This window comes from Ambystoma mexicanum, chromosome 5q, assembly GCF_040938575.1.
Source record: "Ambystoma mexicanum isolate Mex_15411 chromosome 5q, UKY_AmexF1_1, whole genome shotgun sequence".
Classification (NCBI taxonomy): domain Eukaryota; kingdom Metazoa; phylum Chordata; class Amphibia; order Caudata; family Ambystomatidae; genus Ambystoma; species Ambystoma mexicanum.
The window spans coordinates 101,364,512-101,384,470 of NC_090933.1; the positions used below are offsets into that span (position 1 = coordinate 101,364,512).

General features: G+C 47.5%; 1 protein-coding gene across 1 annotated transcript in view; it reads right to left on the reverse strand.

Moving 5' to 3' along the window:
• ERP44 (endoplasmic reticulum protein 44) overlaps window positions 1–19,959 on the reverse strand; it is a 550,129-nt gene that overhangs the window by 354,680 nt on the left and 175,490 nt on the right. Inside the window, exon 3 of the mRNA XM_069620604.1 lies at window positions 13,821–13,860. Coding sequence (XP_069476705.1) covers window positions 13,821–13,860 — 40 coding nt within the window. The remainder of the gene's footprint in view (window positions 1–13,820; window positions 13,861–19,959) is intronic.

The window sequence follows — 19,959 nt, forward strand, 5'->3', positions numbered from 1 at the left end:
GAGAGTCAGGTTTTGGATGATTTAATTGTACTCTTGAAGATTTGAGAGGCTAGCACACCTATGATTGGTGTAATGACAATCGCTATTCCTTGAGCAAAGACTCTGCTGCCACTGACTATTTATAGTAATTTACCCCATTGAATGCAAGATGGAATGGTTGTAAGGTAGAATGTGCAGTCATAATTTTACACAATGTTTTTATAATTGGAGTGTAAATTAAATTCGAAGTGGAAAAATGATGTGCCTCTGCATGATTAGGCACGCAGCAAAGGAACCCTGAAGAAATACAACTGTGCAATATTGGTTTGCTTTCACTGGAAGAAAAAAAGCATGATTTGTTATAAAATATGAATTTTTAAATGCAACTTAGTTTTCCATCTATGCAATCCTAAAATTGTAGGAAAATAAATATGCACAGTGCTTCCGTTTGCTCCATCACCACAGCAGAAGATGAATGGAAGAAACATTTCTTTTATCACAGTGTGCAGTTTCTTTTTTTCAAAGGCTTCAGAGAAATACATTCCGTTTCAGAGGCTTTTCTCTATGGAATGCAAATACAACCTTGTAGATTAAAAATCAAAAGAAGCCTTCTGGTTTCTGTCAAGTAACCTAACCTTTCCACTGGCCCCTGCTCTAAAGTTGTGTGTAAAGTACACAGGAAAATAATAAAGCTGTTGTATTTACAAGATTTATCATGCGAAAAAAGGCCTGGTGAGCTCCTGATCTGGAGGCCTGCTGTCTCCTATCAAACACCTGCACTTGCTGTGTGGTCCTGCCTTACCCCTTAGTTTTTCCTTGGAGGTCTACTTTATTTTTTTAAACAATTTTTGTTGATTTCAACTTAATCACCATACATTGCACCCACGGGGATGAGTTTCAATTAACATACATTTTCATGTTCTTTCTCCCTCCCTACCCCTACCCCTCCTTCCCAAGTCGAACACCAACCTCAGCCTTCCTCTAACTCCTTCTACGGGCATCTCTCCCTCCTCACCCCCTGAAGAGTTGTCTTGCTCAGGGTCAGCCTGGTCAGACCCAGACAATGTAGCTACTAAATGCTTCCAGGCCATCAACGTGTCCGCTTCTTCCCCACCTCTGTTTGCTGCTTCGTTCCACTGTCTCGGCATCCGACCCACTTCGAGAGTAGCAACCTGGTGGCGTGATCTATTGCTTGTTTTCCAGCTCATTACTATCCTGCGTTTAGCTGGTATACATTCCAGGTTTGCTCATGTGTTTAAGCTTGCATGGCCTGGGGAACCCCCCTCCCCCACCACGCACATCCACAGGGAGTTCACATCCAGATTGATCCCTTTTCCCGCCATGAGGTGGGCCACCTCCCCCCCAAAATCTCTCTATTTCAGGGCATGCCCAGAACATATGTACCAATCCTGCGTTCACCTCCCCACATTTCAGACACGTCTGCGTTCTGGTGTTATTAAACTTGGCTATCTTCTTCAGGGTTATGTATGCTCTGTGGGTGACAACTGTATCTGTTGCAACCTCACGTTCGTGATACTTTCTTATGGTATCCCTGTACCCTGACCCACAGCCCATCCCCCCCATTCCCCCAACAATTCCCCAGCCTCTTCCTCCCAATCTCGTCTGGATTAACTCCTTCCCCACTTTGGACATCAACAGTTTGTATATTCGGGAGACCTCATGTCCCCCATCCGACACATCACAAAACGTTTCTATGATAGCGTCAGGCTGTCGGGTCAACTCTGCTTCTGTCCCTGTGCTTTTAATCATTTTCAACAACCTAACATATGTGATATATTGTCCTTGATGTAGTCCTGTGTCCTCCCTCAGTGTTACAAACTCCACCACCTTCCCGTCTTGCCACATTCCCCAAGGGTCGCTATAATGACCGGTTCCCACCGCTTTCTGACAGTCCGCATTTGCTCATCCATCCCTTCCGGTGCCACTAGTGGCATCTGTGGGGAACACGGGAGCAGAATCCACATCACTTCGCAGGCTCTCTGCCACATTTTCCCACCCAGATCCAGCAGTCTGGTCCCTTTTTCACGCTGGGATTTTGAAACCCACATCCATTCATTCAGAAAATAAGGAGTGCACTCAGCTCTCAGCAGTTTGGACTCCGGTGTAGAATCCTCCGATAACCACTTTGCCACATACTGAAGTTGACTAGCCAAGTAGTATACTTCAAAGTTAGGCAATCTGATGCCCCTTGCTCATATGGGTTTTGTAACTTCCATAATGCCATTCTATTCCTGGTGCTATGCCATATAAACCCCCTACATAATACTTTGAACTTTGTCGAAGAACCGTTTGGGTATCATGTATGGGATGTTCGCAAAGTAGTGTAATAGCCTGGGCAGCACCACCATCTTCAGCAGTGCCACTCCCCCGCCCCACCCCATTATGGTCAAAGGTAACTTGGCCCAAAACCTCATACTGTTTTCAATTTTAGACACCACCTTCTCTGTGTTGTGCTTGTGTTCAACTTCAACAGCATGGTATACGTCTATTCCCAGGTACCTAAACGTGTCAGTTGCCCACCTTATCTATAACATCGGCAGTTCATGTAGTGGTATTCCAACATATCTACCCAGGGGAATATGCTCGACTTTTTGGGGGTTAACTGTTATGCCAGACAGCATTGCGTACTGTTCCATAATCTCTAGAATATACTGCAGGTTCTCCTCAGGATATTTCAAGTACAGCAACATATCGTCCACGTACATCGATATCAGATGTTGTCCACTGTTCGTGCTAATCCCCTGCATCTCATATTGCTGCCTTAAGTATGCTGCTAGGGGTTCGAGTGCCAAAATAAAAAGCATTGGGGACCATGGACATCGCTGTCTGGTACCGCTGCTCAGTTGCCACTGTTCCGATATAGTCGCTCCTGTTCGGACTCGAGCCAATGTTTTTCTGTATAGCAATTGAACCCATTTCAAATACGCGGGCCCAATGTTATACTACTTTAAAACAGCCAATAGCCAGGGCCATTTGACCTAGTCGAAGGCCTTCACCGCATCTAGTGAGACTACTGCCACCTCTTGGGAGCCCCACTCTGTCTGGTCTTGTTACGCTCACCTGGCTCCCACAGGGGCATCGGTCGGACCCGGACTGCTGTGGCCTCCACCCACGTGATGCGTAGTGCAGCGATGACTGACTGGATCTGCCCTCCTAATCTTGTCTGCTTTGCCCGTAGAAATATTCTCCTACAAGTGGAGAGATAGTCTTAGCCACTTGTGGATTCAAGCGACAGCACCCCCACTGTCCTCCCCACTAATCACCTCTGAAGCGCCTTCTCAGCAATCTCACCTTATATTCTTGAAGGATGAGCCCTCCATCCTGCGAAGCACGCATGGGCGCGTTGATGACCAGTTACTTCACTGGCCTGAAGATATTGGAAGAGTTGTAGACGAATCCTGACTCCAAAAGGTCCTGGTGAAGAGCCATAAGTATATAGTTCGTAAGAGTTCAAAATGTCTGGAATTCACTCCTGTCCAATTCCTCTTTTATCTTGCAGCTTTGACCCAATAAGAAGATTGACAGCTGAAAGCGCTCCGGTAAAAGTCTGTTACCCAAAACTGTCTGGTAAATAATGCCAACGGTTAAACTTGCTGCTTTCTCCTTATCTCACAGGTGCGGCATTAGAAGATGTGGCATGCTGATGAATTTTACCTCCGGCGGTAAAATCAGGTAAGCATATGGTGGCTAAAGAGATTGTCTCTGTCTGTTCTCTCTGCTCACCTTGTTGTTTCTTGTCCCCCCTAAGATTCCAGGATTCGGCGATGTAAAGATGGAGACAGCACCGGATCGAAGAGATGCTGCGTGGAGCGGTGAGTATGGTGCGGCGCTGCTGATGGCGATGCGACGCGTTTAAAACAAAGTCTTTCCTCTGGTTTGAAGATGCAATGAATCTGGAATCAGGTAAGAAATCAGGTACTACTCTTGTTCTAACCTGTGCTTCTTTCCTTCTTTCTAGGTGCTACAGGTTCGAGGCGGGCGTGGCAGAAGGCTGGATGCTGCTGCTGGCACGGTGAGCGTTACGCTGCTGGATGCAGAATAACGCGAAGCGTGTGTTGCTCTTCGGGCATGGTTTAATTAGCCTCCAAAGTAGTCCCAGGTAGGTATTCCTCCCCGACCACACCCGAGTAACAAAATAGTCCCTAAGGTAAAGTAGTCCCTTCTGGGCCTCACATGGGCTTGGATCTTCTTGCAGCATGGTCAGCATCAGGTAAGTGTGCACCTATGAGACTGGCGCCATAGGCACTAGGACTGAACCCAGAGAGCCCCTAGCAGGGGTTGCTGGGTTTTCTTAAGGCGACGTGATGCCTGCTCCCAGGGCTGATGGACGTGGTCTGGATGCCCGGGGGTATGCATCATGACAGGTCTATACAGTGGTGAAGTCTTCTCAGGTTGTCAGATATATTCCTTTGCAGGACATACTCAGTCTGGTCAGGGTGTACGAGTTTATTTACTGGTCTTAACCTATTTACCATCACTGCTGTGATATCTTACTATCCTGGTTGAGCATCGATAGCGGTCTGTACGATCCGCAGTCCGTGCTCGGTTTGTTGGGTTTGAGGAGCAGAATGATAATCGATTCCCTAAGGGACTCTGGCAACGTGCCTCTGTCAAACACCTCGTTTAACATTGCAAGAATCGGGGGAGAAGTTCTGACCTGTATGTTTTGTAGAACTCACTTGGGAGTCCATCAGCCCCTGGGGCCTTATTAGTGGGTAGTGATTTAAATCACTTGTTCCAACTCATCTAGCGCAAGTGGGACCTCCAGGTTCTCCCCATCCTCTGCTTCAAGTTTGGAAAGATTAATCTCTGTCAATGCTTCCAACACATCAATTTCCTCCTCCCCGGTTATGTCTGTACAATCTCTGATAGTACTTAAAAAAAAAAAAAAAAAAAAACCACATTTGTTCACTCCCTCCTGGGTGTCCCGGGTCTGCCCATCCATCCATCCATCCATCCATCCATCCATCCATCCATCCATCCATCCATCCATCCATCCATCCATCCATCCATCCATCCATCCATCGCATTTCTCCGATTGTTTGTCTGGGGGTCTCGCTCTTCTATAACCAGGCAAGTAATCTGCCCGGCTTATCTCCTTCTGCGTGCTGCCTCACTACATATTTTTTGTAGTTTAAGTTGCATAGTCTTTCCCAGCGATTCCTGCACTCTTGTTGTAATAGGTGTATAGTCTCAGCGTCTCCTGGGGAACTCGCCCCCACTCGCATTTTGGTCTATATCCACTCCTCTGTGTTCTGCAATTCCTGCATTATGCCTCCTTGTAGTACTCTTGATTTAGATTCGCCGCCCCCCTAACCACCACCTTAAATGCCTCCCACAGAGTGCCAGCCGATCCTACGCTGCCAGTGTTGTGTTCAAAGTATTCCTGTATTTCCTTCCTCAGGTCTTCTCTAAACACTGCCTTTTAGTGCCTCGGCCCTGAGTCTCCATGTCAGGATTCTCACGCTAGGTGACAAGTTCTGCCACGTTATTACCAATGGCACGTGGTCTAAGAGGACCGCAGCCTTGTATTCTGCTCTCTTCACTTCCCCTATTGCAACAAATATGTAATATAACCAAGTGTCTAAGTTTTGTGGGGCAGAATAGTGGGAGTATTCTCAATTTTGTGGATGATGCATTTTCAACGCCTCCACCAACAGAAAATCACTTAACGGGGCACCCAAGGCCTTCGCCACTGGGGTAGGCCCGATGACCTTATCTGATCTATCGATTTTGGGGTCCAGTGTGCAGTTAAAATCCCCTCCCAGTATAACCGGCCCATCCATTTACAGGCCAATCTTGGCATATAGGTTATTAAAGTAAACCGTGGTGTCTTGATTCAGAGCATAAATGTCAATGATGTTTATTTGTAGGGCGCACCAAATCAGGATGTAACTGGGAGCAGTTCTACCAACCCTCTTATCAGCACCATCCTACCATCTGCCTCTATGTTGGACTGGAATAGCTTAAACGGGACATATGGTGCTATCCAGGTCATCACCCCTCTCTGGCAAACGCTGAGTATGTCGCTCCCACTGTTATCCCTCTCTACTTCCTCACCACCACCTCTTGCTTATCTTTGGTCAAGTGAGTTTCCTGTAACAAGGCAATATCTATTTTCTGTCTTTTTAGGTACATCATGACTTTATTTCGCTTGATATAATTTAACCCTACAACGTTCCTCGTTACGATCTTCAGGTCTCCCATCTCATCCATTTCTCACTCCGCCCGACTCCCTCCCTTATACAAGGATTGTATAGGATTAGGATTGTAGGCTCTTCGCCCCTTAACACCCCAAACTCCCCTCCCATCCCATCCCTTCGCTTCCCTTAAACGCCACAACTCTCCTGCTTGTCCCCTCTCCCCAAACTGTTGCCCAGCTCCATCCCTGGATCTCAGGCTACCCCGTATCTAGTCCTTTTCTCCGGCCTAGTCAATACTCTGAACTCTGCAGGGGGATACCCGCCTACCAGTATCCCACCTAAACTAGAGTTCTCACCAACTGGGGGAACTAACAGGTTTCCTCAATGCCTCCCGTTCCAACCTTACAGTCAATTTAGGCTTTATTCGTGTCCAACTCGCCCTGGGCGCCACATATTACGGTCTATATTCTAGTCCAAAGTCATGCATTGCGTAACTCCCCCCATGCCCTTCCTTGTCCACGTCACAGTACTTCCCTGCGGAGCCCTTGTTCACTTCTCCGGTGTGGGCAGTTCCTTGCGTCGAGCCATGTCGTTGCATCCACTGGAGTATTAAAAAAAATGTGCCTTACTGTTATGTATCACTTTTAATTTCGCCGGGTACAGCAGCATGTATTTGTATCCAGCCTCACGTAGCCTTCTCTTGACGGACACATAGCTCAACCGCTGTCACTGTACCAAGAAGGTATAGGCTAGGTATGCCGTGACAGTCACCGATTCTCTGCTTATAGTCCCCCGCCCTTGCGGAAGTGCTCCAGAATGTTCTATCTTTATAGTTCAAGATTTTTGCTATGAGCGGTCGGGGAGGTGGTCGTCTGGTCAGGACCCTGTGCGCCCTCTCCACTGTAAACCCTTGGGTGAGTGCTCCTCCGCTTATCTCCTGTAACATATTTTTGACATAGTCGGTCGAGTTTGAGGCTTCCTCTCCCTCTGGGAGCACTACAATGCGTATGTTATTCCTGCGCGCCCGCCCTTCTGCTTCTTCTGCCCTGTTCTCCAGGTTACGCACTCGTCGTTGCAGTACAGTGACCTCTTCAGCGTTCGCATGTTAGGTGTTTGTGTTCACTTTCACATCGTTTTCTAGTGCACCTGTGTGCTCTGCTAGCTATGCTGTGTGCTCTGCTAGCTATTCAGAATCTGTTGATTGATCCCGCGTCTGGGTCACTTACCCTTGTGTGTCTAGTTTCTTGGGTTTCACCGCCTCTCCCGCAGGAGATGATCTGGTGAAATCCTCCATCATGGGTTGTTTCCCTTTGGGATTGGCCCCTTTGGCTGCCATGCCTATTTCCGGGATTATATGGTCTTTTGTCTCTGGTATCGGGCCAGTCGGTTGTTCCGACTCTATACACTCGGCACTGCCAATAGGGTTGCTCGATTCCCACTCATGGAGTACTCCATTTAATAGCTGCAGCCCCTTTGCCAGCACACTGCTACTCCTTATGTCAGCTTCTGCCTGTGAAGCCCTTCATTTCGGGTGCCAGTGCGCACAAGGCTTGTCTGATTACCACCAGTGCGGTCGAGCCCCAGATGCTGTTACCCGTGTAATCTGCAGGATTGTTGTATTCGTTCTCATGCTACACTTATCACATGCCTGTAGGCCAGTTGGGGTTCTGGTGTGCACTCCGCATTACTCCACTGTCTTCTGCCTATGGACTGGCCAGTCCGTATCCATCCTGATCTCCAGGAATTGGCTGCCATTCAGGGTGTGGGCTGCCAAACCTACTATTGCTCCATGGGCCCGAATCACCAGCCCTACTCAAGGTCACAGGCTCATGGCCCCAATGGGGTTATCCGCACTACGGTCGCAGCCAGGAGCCTCATCCCACACAATGTTACGTACTATTTTCCATTCCTCAAGTGCACGCATGTGCTTTCCTGTCGGCTGAGGTCCGCTCTGTCCTTCGCCTTCATCAGCATGCCTAGCCCTCCCGCAATCTCACGTGGCTGGGGCTAGTTGTTGCTACAACCGAAGCAGCCGTTTGAGACACTTGGGCTCCTTCTTAATGGGGCACAGGACCACTGTTTGTCTGAAATGGACCCGTGGTGTATGTTGTCTATTGTGTGGGTTCCATGGTATCCAGTCATGCTCCTCCTCACTCAGCACCTCAGGCATCTGGAATTACAGTCCTCTTTCGCCCCTAGGGCATCCTGCAGAGCTGATACAAGTTGCTTGCATGCCACCTCCTTTGTCCCAATGCACGGTGCATGCTGCCGGGGTCTCTGTGCGTGCTAGTATCCTCCTTGCCCATGTCTCCATTTCCCCTTCCTTACCTGATCACTGTGTCACCACTTGTGTAGCAGGCTCGGCCCGGGGACCTCACTTTCGCTCAGCTGTGCAATGGCCGTTGTATCATAAACCTTCTCAACCTAACGCTGCAGTCTCCAGTTGCGGTTCATGCCGTGACATATCCTTTGCTTCTCCAAGTAGCTGTCGCATCTATCCGGCACTTACATTCTGCTTCTCCAGGCATGCTGTGGTGAGCGCTAGCTGCTTTCTCCTCCTCGGGGGCTCCGGTGCGGCTCCTATTGGGATCAAAGGTCTGTTTCAGTTCATTCACACATCCAGGATTCCGCTGCCCTTTGTTCTCGGCCAAGCGACATTTTGTTGCGCACACGCCCGATCTCGGCCAAACTGGTCTTCCTCACGTTCCGTTCAGTTTGTAGATATCATCTCCGCTTCAGTTCTCCTTGTGTGCACAGCATATTCATAGAGCTGTGGCTTCAGCGTTACTGCTCATTCCTCGTTCATTACGCTCTTTTACCCTTCAGATCTTCAACGGATCTACAGGAGCTCCAGGATACGCGTCCTCCTACGTGGCCATGTAGCCAGGCCCCTCCCCGCCTTGGAGTTCTACTTGGCCAGCCGCATTACTTGGCCAGCCGCATTACTTGGCCAGCCGCATTACTTGGCCAGCCGCATTACTTGGCCAGCCGCATTACTTGGCCTATTTGCTCCAAACTAGAGGTCCTACATGCTGGAGTGTTGCTCTCACCTACCTCAAATTACTTCTCCACCCACGCCGTATCCACAATGCCTGGGATTCTGCAGCAGAGGTTTTTTATTGTGTGCTATAATTGTTCCTCTGCTTCAGTGATCATACTAGAGTTCTCACCAACTCTTGTTTCTTCTGAGAATGACCTCAGATAAGTCAATCATAGCCACAGTCTTCAAAGAAACTACAGTTAAGGTGAAAGGGGGGCTGGAAGCACCGAGCACCGTCTCCTCCAGTCTTGACAGATGCATTCATTTGGAAGCAAGAGCTAGAAGCCATCAACATGATAAAATCTGTTCCTTTCTCCTTGTATTGAAGCTCTAATAGTTAAGACTGCCTAGGTTATCTCACACAGTAAAATGCTCCAAGTGATGCACTGTTTTTTCTGCAATTAAATTCTTGATATTCTCTATGGCAATTTGCGGATTCATTTTCTACTCATTGACAAGGCTAATATCTTGGCCTTGTCAGAAGAGGGCAAGAAACTCATTCAGCAGCAGGTGGGAAGCCTATGAAGGAGTCCAGAGCACATCCTAACTTTGAGGACAAAGGCCATTGCAAGGGCACAAACTCCTGCCACCCCCCCATCCAACCATCCTCCATTTGTCAACATGTTTACTGGCAGTGCACCTTTATATCAACCAATACCTCCTTGACAAAATGCTTGTCATTTCCTTTGCATCTCTTCCAGAGATCACGCTTAAGAGTAAGAAACCAACAGAAGGCACAAAAATGAGAGCCTGTGTCAAGCACCTCACACCAGAGGTGTATATGTTTTTACTTTTCCAGCATTCACTTTGCCTCAATTACTTTGTCACATTTACTTCATGAACATTTACTTTGGCATTGCGGGGCGTAGACACGCTTCTTTTCTACCCAATATTCTTCCCCGCCTGCAAGGTCATAACCCCAAACCTAACCGTATGCTATCCCTAACCACATCCATTACCATCTTCGCAATGTGAAGATGCAGAAGGCCAAGTAAATGTCTGACAAAGCGAGTGTATGGGACAAAGCGAGTGTATGGGACAAAGTAATGGGGGGATACCAGCAGATAACCTCCTACCAAACACCAACACGCAGTTCTCCAGTCTTCCTGAGATCATAGTGGCCGAGAGCAATCAGCGAAGAAGCAGGAGCGAAGCCACAACATCTGCGCACAGCAGAGAGAACAGACATACTGTGCCACAGAGTGGTGTCAGAAGGCAGACCCAGGTGCCACCAGATACCCTAAACCACAAGGGACTTGAGGGAACCAGAACTTGTCAACAAATTGGGACTTAACATATGGGCACACAGAATGGGGCACCCTAACACACACTGGACTTCCCGGAATGCCAATGCCCATCTGTGTCAAACCTACCTGACTGAAGTGGGCAGGACTTAACCCACTATTCCTAAATTTACATAACATTCCACCGCCCCAGGTGGGGACGACCTGGCCAGAGAAAAAGGACCAATCCCGGAGCAGAAGGAAGGGGGCAGGCATCAAGAAATATGGGTTAGCCGGATAAGGTTGGAGGAAGGAGCAGCGTACTGTGGAGATTTCTAAAAGCTGAAGTATTGGCTAGTGAGTTAAAGTGAAACTTCTGTGAGAGTGTGCGTGTGTGTGTGTGTTAGTGTGGCAAGTGCCATTAAAAGTGACATTGTAAGGCATGATTGTGAAGTGTATGGTATTAGGTGAAAGGAGGGTGGTGTAGTAGGAGGGTGGAGTACAAAGTATTAATGCAGAGGAGGGAGTAGTACAGCAGTGGAAGGAGGAGTGACATATGTGGTGAGATCTAGGAGGAGAGACATCTGTAAGGGATGCATGGTGTCGCAAGTGGACGCAGACACAAGATTGGCACATTGAAAAACCTTTATTGTAACTTGAAAGGGGGCTTTGAAAAACTCCTAGCTTGCTCTACAGCCAAGGATAGGAGTACTTCCGACCATCAAATAAAAAAAGAATTAAAAAAAAAAAAAGAATACAGTCCTAGTCATTTGTCAGTGAAAACAAAATGGCCTATACTAAATAAAACCTATTGCCTGCCCTTAAACTACTACAAAAAAATGCGTATAGGTAAAGACGTATGTGTCAAGGAAAAAGCAGTGTTCAAAACAATGTGTCAAGGTAACTGAGCCAAAACTCCCTTCCCCCACGTTTTTAGCACAGGATAAGGTGGCACACTTGGGTCTTAGAACACACTCTGGCTTTAGACACATATGCAGCTCAGGGTCTTCATTGGAAAAAAAAAGTCTCTTGGTCACGCACATTTTGTTCGCACAAAGTTCTTATTTGCAGGATGCCTTGGGTTAATTCAACAAAACAAAAGTTCCTTTCCTCCAGGATTCATAGTTCACAAACTTCAGGCTTTATAGTTCATGTAGGTCTCCCTCTGTCAGGCTCGGACCTTCCAATCACACTTTCTCACAGTTCGCTACTGGCCTCCCAATGTCGGGCTCAGACCATCCAAATCACAATTGCTTATAGTTCTCTTTTCTCAATGAAAACGTTTGACTACCTGAGCATGACTACTTCGATTACAGTTCACTTTTCACATTCATTTTCCCATTGATGTCAGATTGTCATTCAAGGGTTTCTCGGCTTTTCACTTTTCCGCTTGCACCACATTTAAACAGAGACCTTTTATTGGGCCATTTGCTATGCCAGACCACTCTGTTATCTCTCCATGTCTCACTTGTTCGTTTCACAGTTCAGCAATACTTTGGCGGCTTAATCCCATCTGACTTTCACCAGCATCTTCTCAGTATGCATGCAACCTTCATTCTCTTGATACACTTTTGCCGCTTTTAAATGTTATCTTCCACACAGACCAGACTTTCACAGCTTTCTTTATCTGACAGCTGTGCTGGTTTCTGCGCGCAATCAGGAGGGCTGCTGGTATCTTTTGCACACAATGCTGGATTAAAGGTTCTCCTTTTGTCGGGGTCACTTGTGCAGCCTTCAAGATTCTTTGTAGACAATGATCGTTCGCCGGGATGCCCAAGGTCTCTCCACTCCTTGAGTCTGCTTCCCAGCCTGCCCTCCTGCTCCACCTGCTTCGCTGCTGCCCCATAGGATCTGCTCCTTCTCGTGCTTTGCCTTGCTCTTATCAAATAAAATGTCTTTGGACTTCAAGTACCACAATGCTTCACTCGCATGTTGCTCCCACTTCATCAGCTCCCCTTATTGGCCCTTTGGCGGTTTTGGGAGCTGCTGTGGACCTTAATGGGATGTCTGAGGTCAGGGTCTCACCACCTGCCCGTCAAAGGACTGGGTTTTAGTACTTTACCTAGGGGAGGAGCTCTGGTTTAGGTGCTGCCAGGCAAACCCCAGCTATCCCTGGTTTGGGCTCTCTGGAATCAAGTGTCCCTCGCCACAGTGCAGCCTTCTCTGGCAGTCCTCCTTCCAAGCCCTACAGGGTTCCTCCAGCTGTTGTCTCTCCTCCTGGCCTCTGTGCACTGTCCAGCTTACCCAGTTCGCTCAGAGTGTGCCGTGTGCTCCACCTTTTATACCGGCTAGGAGGATTAACAAGAGTCTGGTGTGAATGGTTGTCCAGCCCTGCCTGACAGCACCCAATATTATTAACAGGACAAAGTGGAGACTGCCCATAGGAACTCATGGTACATTGGTTCCTATGGGTAATCTTCGTGGCTCCGATTCCCCTCTCCTTCGTCTCAGTGTTCTGGTTTACTAATAAAGGGATTGGATTTCTAGAGTGGAAGTAGGAATTGTGGGAGTTGTAGTTTTTTTGAGGTATCCGGGAAAAACCATGTGGGTTTTTATAAGTATTAAGCGGATCAGTGTATGATGGTGGGTGAACAGGTTTTGTAATTGGCTCTGTTTTTATAGATGGTTTTAATTTCCCTGGATGTTTTCTACTTTTCTTTACAGAAAGGTACTGGGGTATGATGGGACTTTGCTGACAATAATCCAACAACTGAGTATATGTCAGGTAGGGGTTAATTAGAACGGGAGGAATACCGCGTCTCACCTGAGGGTGCTTCTATTGCAGTGCCCAAGGACCCCCTACCAGGCGATCCTCCCTCACTCGTCCGCCCCCTGGGATGGGATCCAAACACAATGGCCGAGCCTTGGCCACCTGAACAAAGGATCCCAGAAATGCATATTGATAACACCCTCAGGTTTCTCACACATCTGAGGCATAGAAGAATGGACAGAGGAGTGAGGTAAAGTTGGAGAATGGTCAAGAAGAGAGCAGCAGAGATTCCTGTGCCATCTATGACAACTCTTTAAAAACATACTTTTATCCTGATGAAAGTTTTCATATTTACAGAAAAAACCTAATGTTTTTAACATAACTAAACTGAATTGTGAGTATGTTCAACCTAAACACAGTGCACACTTAGTTATGCATGCATTTTTACTTACAGGAAAATGAAATGTTGAAATGAACATGCTTAAACGTGCCATTTAAGGCTTCCTATGTGACTAATCTATTAGAATGATGAATCAACCGTGGTGTTCAAGCTGTCTGCCCAAGCAACTGTGGTTTTGCTTGCATTACACTTTTCTAAAACAAATGTCAGGCATCAAAACACAAAGTGCATGTTTACAATTATAGAATACATTTTCAAAGCAGTAATTTATTTTCACCAGCAGAACTTTAGAACATATGCTTACCAGTCTGCATAAAAATTTACTAAGGCAATGTCTGCATGGTCTGTAAACAAAAGAAAAAGAAATTGTAAAACACAGTGCTTTCATCTTATAGATCTTACAAAATAAATAACATAAAATGTGTTTTGTTATTTACAATATTTTTGCTAATAGACCTAATAAATAACCTCATAAAAACGACCCTATTAATTTCAGGGAACAAAATGGATTTAACGCAGTCAATGACATGAAGAATAAACATGGCATTAAAGGTTAAAGGTTGAATGTTTTGAGCATTCTGAGCATTACTGCTTAAAAAGCACATACAGCAGTTCCGGGAGGCAACACGATCACAGATGTGTGTGAAATACGAATTCTTCCAGCAAATAAAAGTCCTGTTTACTACATGAAACGTAACATGTCTGTTTTATTACTCTGCTGGCAAAATACAAATATGTGAACACATTTACAATGTGAAAACAAAAAGGATTATAACATGTACAAGAACTACACAGTGAAATACATATTTTAAATAATAGATTTTCTTTTGGGTTTTTTAGGAAAGTTTTTAATACAAGAATAGAGTGACAGAATTCAAGCACAGGCTTATCAAAATTACAAAAATGGGGTAGAGTTTGACAGATGGCAGTTTCTTCCATCAGATTCACAAAACCCAGAGGAGTTAAAATGGACCGTACATGCAGAGAAGCAGTACTTCGGTGTGGAGCGGCCCTGTCGCAGCAGGGCACCAGGGAAAGAAAGTGGTGATGTGACAGGCTCTCCTTCTGATCAGTGATCGAGACGGGGGAGCCGTAGCAAAGGCACAACCCAAGGGTATTCGGACCAGCCCCAAAATAAGCAATAAGCCCTTTGGTCCCCCTAAATATTCCACCCCAACCTTTTTCCTTCACATGGAGGGGGATTGTAAATGCCAGGTATGAAAACCCATCCACAGCCCTAGCCTCAACTTAAAGCAAGGCTAAAATGAGTATTTGCAGGTTTCACATTTTTTAGGGAACTATTTGGTGCCTGTTTCTACCCTAGTAGAGCATAATTCGCTTAAAACAAACAGGTACCAGGAGCTCCTTTTGGCTCCCCAGGCCAACTGGTGCCTTACAAACATACATATAGACATTATTTACATTCTCAAACACTTAAAGTTAAAGAGGAATTAGGACACACTTAGATATAATGAATCATACATAAGTGGCAAAAAGTAAAAGTTTGCACCTCATGTGTAGGTTAGATTTGCAGTGCGCTGTGTATTTGCTCCTACGCTCCTGGTACCTGGGGCGTGGCTCCTGCCTATTCGGTGATGCCCGCAGCCCCAGTGGTTGCTCCTGATATCTGTTGTGCGTCTTCTACAGCCAACACCGGCACCTGGTACCCAGAGGACCCGAAGGGAACTTCCACGCTCATGCATGCTGACATATTTGAGAGCTCCTACACACGCTAGTAAGAGTGCGAGTATCTTAGTGGAACAGGAGATTGTGGCAGACTGCTCTATACTCCCAGTCTGCAGTGCAGCCCTGATTCTCGAAGCGGCGGGGGTGGCTGCGGCCGCATGCTCCCCCCTCTCTGGCCATGGATTGCTGAGGCTCATTTGGGCGGAGCGCCAGTGCGCCGGATGTGTGTTGTGGGCGAGGTGCAGGAGCCTTCCGCCTCACCCTGCGCAGACTGAGGGTGGACTGTGGCAAGGCCTGCTCCTGCTCCCTGTGGTCTTAAGTGGCACCCCTGTGGACCTTCGGCGCGCTGCTCCGGACCAGTTGCTGGTGGAGGTGGGCTCCCCTGACCTCAAGTAAGTGCACTGCAGCCAAGACATTTGTAGGCAATGCTACAGAGGTGGGCATAGAGGCTGGGAGTTAAACTTGAACTACCTGATAGAATAACAACCCACCTGCCCTGTGGCTGTCGCACCAACCCTGCACTGGGGAACAACCCCGAGGTGCCTGTGCGCCAGAAGCTGTACAGCCCAAGTAGCCCGGACATTAAAACAGTTCTCTGCTGCAGTGAGGTCTCTCTGTTGCTGAACTGCCCCAATAGAGTTGGAGCCTACCTACCCCTGTGGCTGCTATACCTCGCTTTGTACTGGGAACTGGCCCTGCAGGCGGCCGCACTCTGCGCCCACGTGGCCTGTGTGACCTTACCATCTGAACTGGGGTCTCTACTGCAGAAAGGTGCTTGGGTTGCCGATCTACTACTCTGACCATTATATCTGGCCTGCTGCTGCTGCAACATTAAGGGGTCGGTGGTCCCCGATTGGGGGGCAGGGTTCGGTGGGGGGGGCGCTGCCGCATCACCAGGCCCCACTGCCTCATCCCCAACTGTATGCAATTGCCATATGATTAAACACCTGTTGATATACTCTCTTCTGCAACTCTGCTTACAAGTGCAATACATCTAAGCCCTCACTGATACATTCTAAAACTTGCAGAGGTATGCTGGGCCTCTACAACCCCCCCATGCTCCACTGCCCCGGCTTGCCTTAACCAAACTGCCCACCGCACCTGCTGCATAAAATTGACCGCTTATTTGCACGCTGGATGAAGCATTGGACACCATACGTGTCGGAGAGGGCAGCAACCACTTGAAAGGGGCCCCTTACGTCTATGGAAACAAGGCGAGTCACCACACACGATAGATACGCCAGACACGAGGTTGTATTCCCAAAGCTAGGGTTTATTGCAAATCAAAAGTCTCAGTTGGCCAACTCGGTCTCACGCCCCGCGACATGTATCTCTAGACCTCGAGGGACGCAAGAGAGTGAATTACGTACATCAGTTACATATATACAAAATGCATATCAAACAATCAACTATGACATGTTTAACACCCCCCCTTTATTGGGTTTCTTTGAACTTGCTGTGATGGACATTTGACAACTATGACACCTTCAAACATCTATTCTAGTAACAATTTGCAATTTGTGAGTGCGGAGGCATCTTTCAGTTGTTGAACAGAACACAGCGCTTCTGTTCTTGGAAGGGAGCAACATACGGGGGGAGAGTTGCATTCCAGACCTTGCTATCTATGAGGTGCTATTCGTGTCCTGGGAGGCGACACGCTCTAACGCGGCTCAGCAAAAGGGGGCCGTAAGAAGAGCATAATTCAAGCTTTTAGCTGCTTTATTCTAACATATTCTACCTTATAACGAGACTGGCTGGCAGCTGCGAAATGATTAAATTATTGCAGCTCTGCTTCAAGGCTACATTCGGGAGGGAGCCGGGCATTCTTCCTGGCGCTGCCTACGTTGTGTTTCAACAAACTCTTGTTATCCTCGCGGGCCTGCGGCCTTGTCCTTTTACGTGCAGACAATAATGTTTTACAGTCGAGCAGTGTAAGCAGAAAATGTACTGCGAAGCAATACGAACAGAAAGCAATGGTTAGAAAACAAAATGGCGATTCTTGTTACATCAAAATGGCCGTTCATTGGCAAACTCGGAAACCTATATTCTGTCCTATCGTGCATGAGACGGTTGGCCCACGGCCATCAAAATAAGTTTGCGGTCACACAGTAGAGGTATTCATTTTTCTAGACTGACACACTGACCAGAATGACCAATGGAGCCCGGCGAGGTAAATAAATCCGGCCTCATGGATAAATATACAGTGGCTCTGCCCAGAAGCGAGGAAGACCAAGCCTCGTCAAGCCAAGACAATGCATCGGCCGCTCGATCTGCACCTCTTCCAGACCCGACCACCACGATGGAGTGTATGGCGAAAAACTTTGCATCCTTTCATTAAAAACTAGATGACACATTAATGACAATGTGGCGTCGTTGAAATCACAACTGGCTCATGAAGGCGTCAGAATCACGGAAGCTGAGACCAGGATTGGTGCTAATGAAGATGGACTGCATGCCCTTCAAGATATGGTGGCCACCCTAACTTGTGGCATGAAATTTGTCAAGGCTAAATGTGATGACCTCGAATCTCGGTCAAGCAGAAATAAGATTCGAATAATAGGTGTGCCTGAGGATGCATAAACCGGAAAGATTGAGCTGCCACTGAAAATGTAATGAAGGAGCTACTGGGCAATCCTGACCACTCCCCTTATTTACTGTCGAGCAGGCTCCTAAACCTGGTGACTTCCCATGACCTATAATTGCTAAGATATTAAGCTACAGAGACAGGGATCAAGTACTGCACCTGGCTCGGGAGACAAAATAACTACGGCTGGGCTCCCAAATCATAAGGATCTTCCCCGACTTCTCCATTGGCGTCCAACAAGCAAGACGCCAATTTCTCGGAGTGAAGGAAATGCTCAGGGAACGTAACATACAATACGCCATCCTTTTCCCAGCACGCCTCAAATGTACTTTGAGAGATAAACTCTATTTCTTTACCGTACCCGATGAAGCAGTCAAATTTATTGAAGCACAGATACCCCTGCACAACCCCGCCGATGACCTAGGGGAGAACGATGGAACCAAAGTGGCTACTCACATTATAATGTCCTGTTAGAGATTCCTGTAATGAGTAGAAGTCGACGCATTTAATCTAATTTCCTACCATATATTGCAATATTGGTAATACCTGTTCAGGGCGCATACAATGGTTGTTCGCTTTGCCTCCGAGTTCCACTATCCTGCTTCACATGAGTTGATGGTGTTCTGTGGAAATGTTACCCGCTCAATATATTTAACAAATGTGCAGTGTTTCACCGTGGCTCCTAAGGTGCTGGTTTTGTGGCAGAAGCGCACCCCACTTGCACTGCAATGGTTACCCTAGAGGTTCTGTTGTACACGTGCCCCTGTTGGGCCCGTAACACAGGAGGGCCAAGTTCGGGGTGGCCCACAGGTAACTGGACTAAGGGGAGGGGAGGGGGTTTACACTGCTGGTTGGGTAGGGGCAGTGAGGGAGGGGGTGGACGTGTTGGGGAAGGTTGTGGCAAAAATGGCAGAGGTAATGCGGCATTGCACTTATCAAGTGAGCAACATGATTTTACTGCTATTACAGTGCTCCATGCACAGTGGTGCGATTGCTGGGATGTCCCCTGAAGAGATGATATGGCTATACGGCTAATGTCCTGGAATTTTCGTGGCAAAGGCAATTTTACAAAGGCCTGTAGGATCACTGCGTATCCCCAGAGGCATGGAGTGAAAATACTCCTGCTACAGGAGACCCACGCCCTGAGTCACCTGGCATCAGGCCTAGCACCCTCCTGGGTATCAAACAGATTCTACACGACCTATTCCACACAAGCCAGGGGTATCCCGACGTTAATTCACAAGTCTGTAAAATTCACACTGAAAAGGAGCTACATAGACCAAGAGGGTAGATACATCATCCCACATAGTACAATTGCGAATGGAGAGTGCCTGGTCATGAACACGTATAGACCCAACGTAGATACCACTGAGTTTTTTTTACAGCATAGCTACCATACTCATGGGATACATTGGAGTGCAGATCATCTGGGGGCGTGGGGGGGGGATATGAATTTGATACTAGACAATGACCTTGATAGAACAGGCGCTGCGCCTAGAACCCTGCTGCGAGTTTACGCACGCTCACGACATCACTTGGCATACGGGACACTTGGCAGGCCCTCAATCCCAAGGAGCGGAAATACACGTATTACTCATCGGTGCATGATAGCTTGTGCAAGATCGACCCACCCCTAACATCGGGAGAACTAATTGGTAAGGTCGAAAGTGCCCAGATACTCACCCACGCACTAGCTGACCATGCCCCGGTGACACGGTCAGTGGTGATGGGATCGTTCTCTCCCCCCCTGCACCAATTGGCGCTTTAAGTCGGAAGCCCTACAGAACATAGTGTTCAAAGCTGAGATCCTTTCAGATATTCGGATATACAGACTTTCTTTGAATGCAACGCACAACAAGATACGACACTGGGGTTGCGCTGGGAGGCCCTTAAGCGGCATGTCCATCTCAAGGGAGGCGGGGATACTAAAAGTGATCAGGAATGACCTGCGCCGCTCCCAGACCAGAATATAAACCTCCTTTAACAACATTTTTTTGCAATGCATAGTTATGTGTGTCGTTATCACCAGCACATTCTGGGGATACAAACTATCGTTGAATAGCCTACGGCATGCGACTCGACGATGAACCCGGCCCCACCAAACCACCCCCATTATTCACTGCGCCTACACTGCATCCTAGCTGTAAGGAAGGCATGGTATCATGAATGAAGA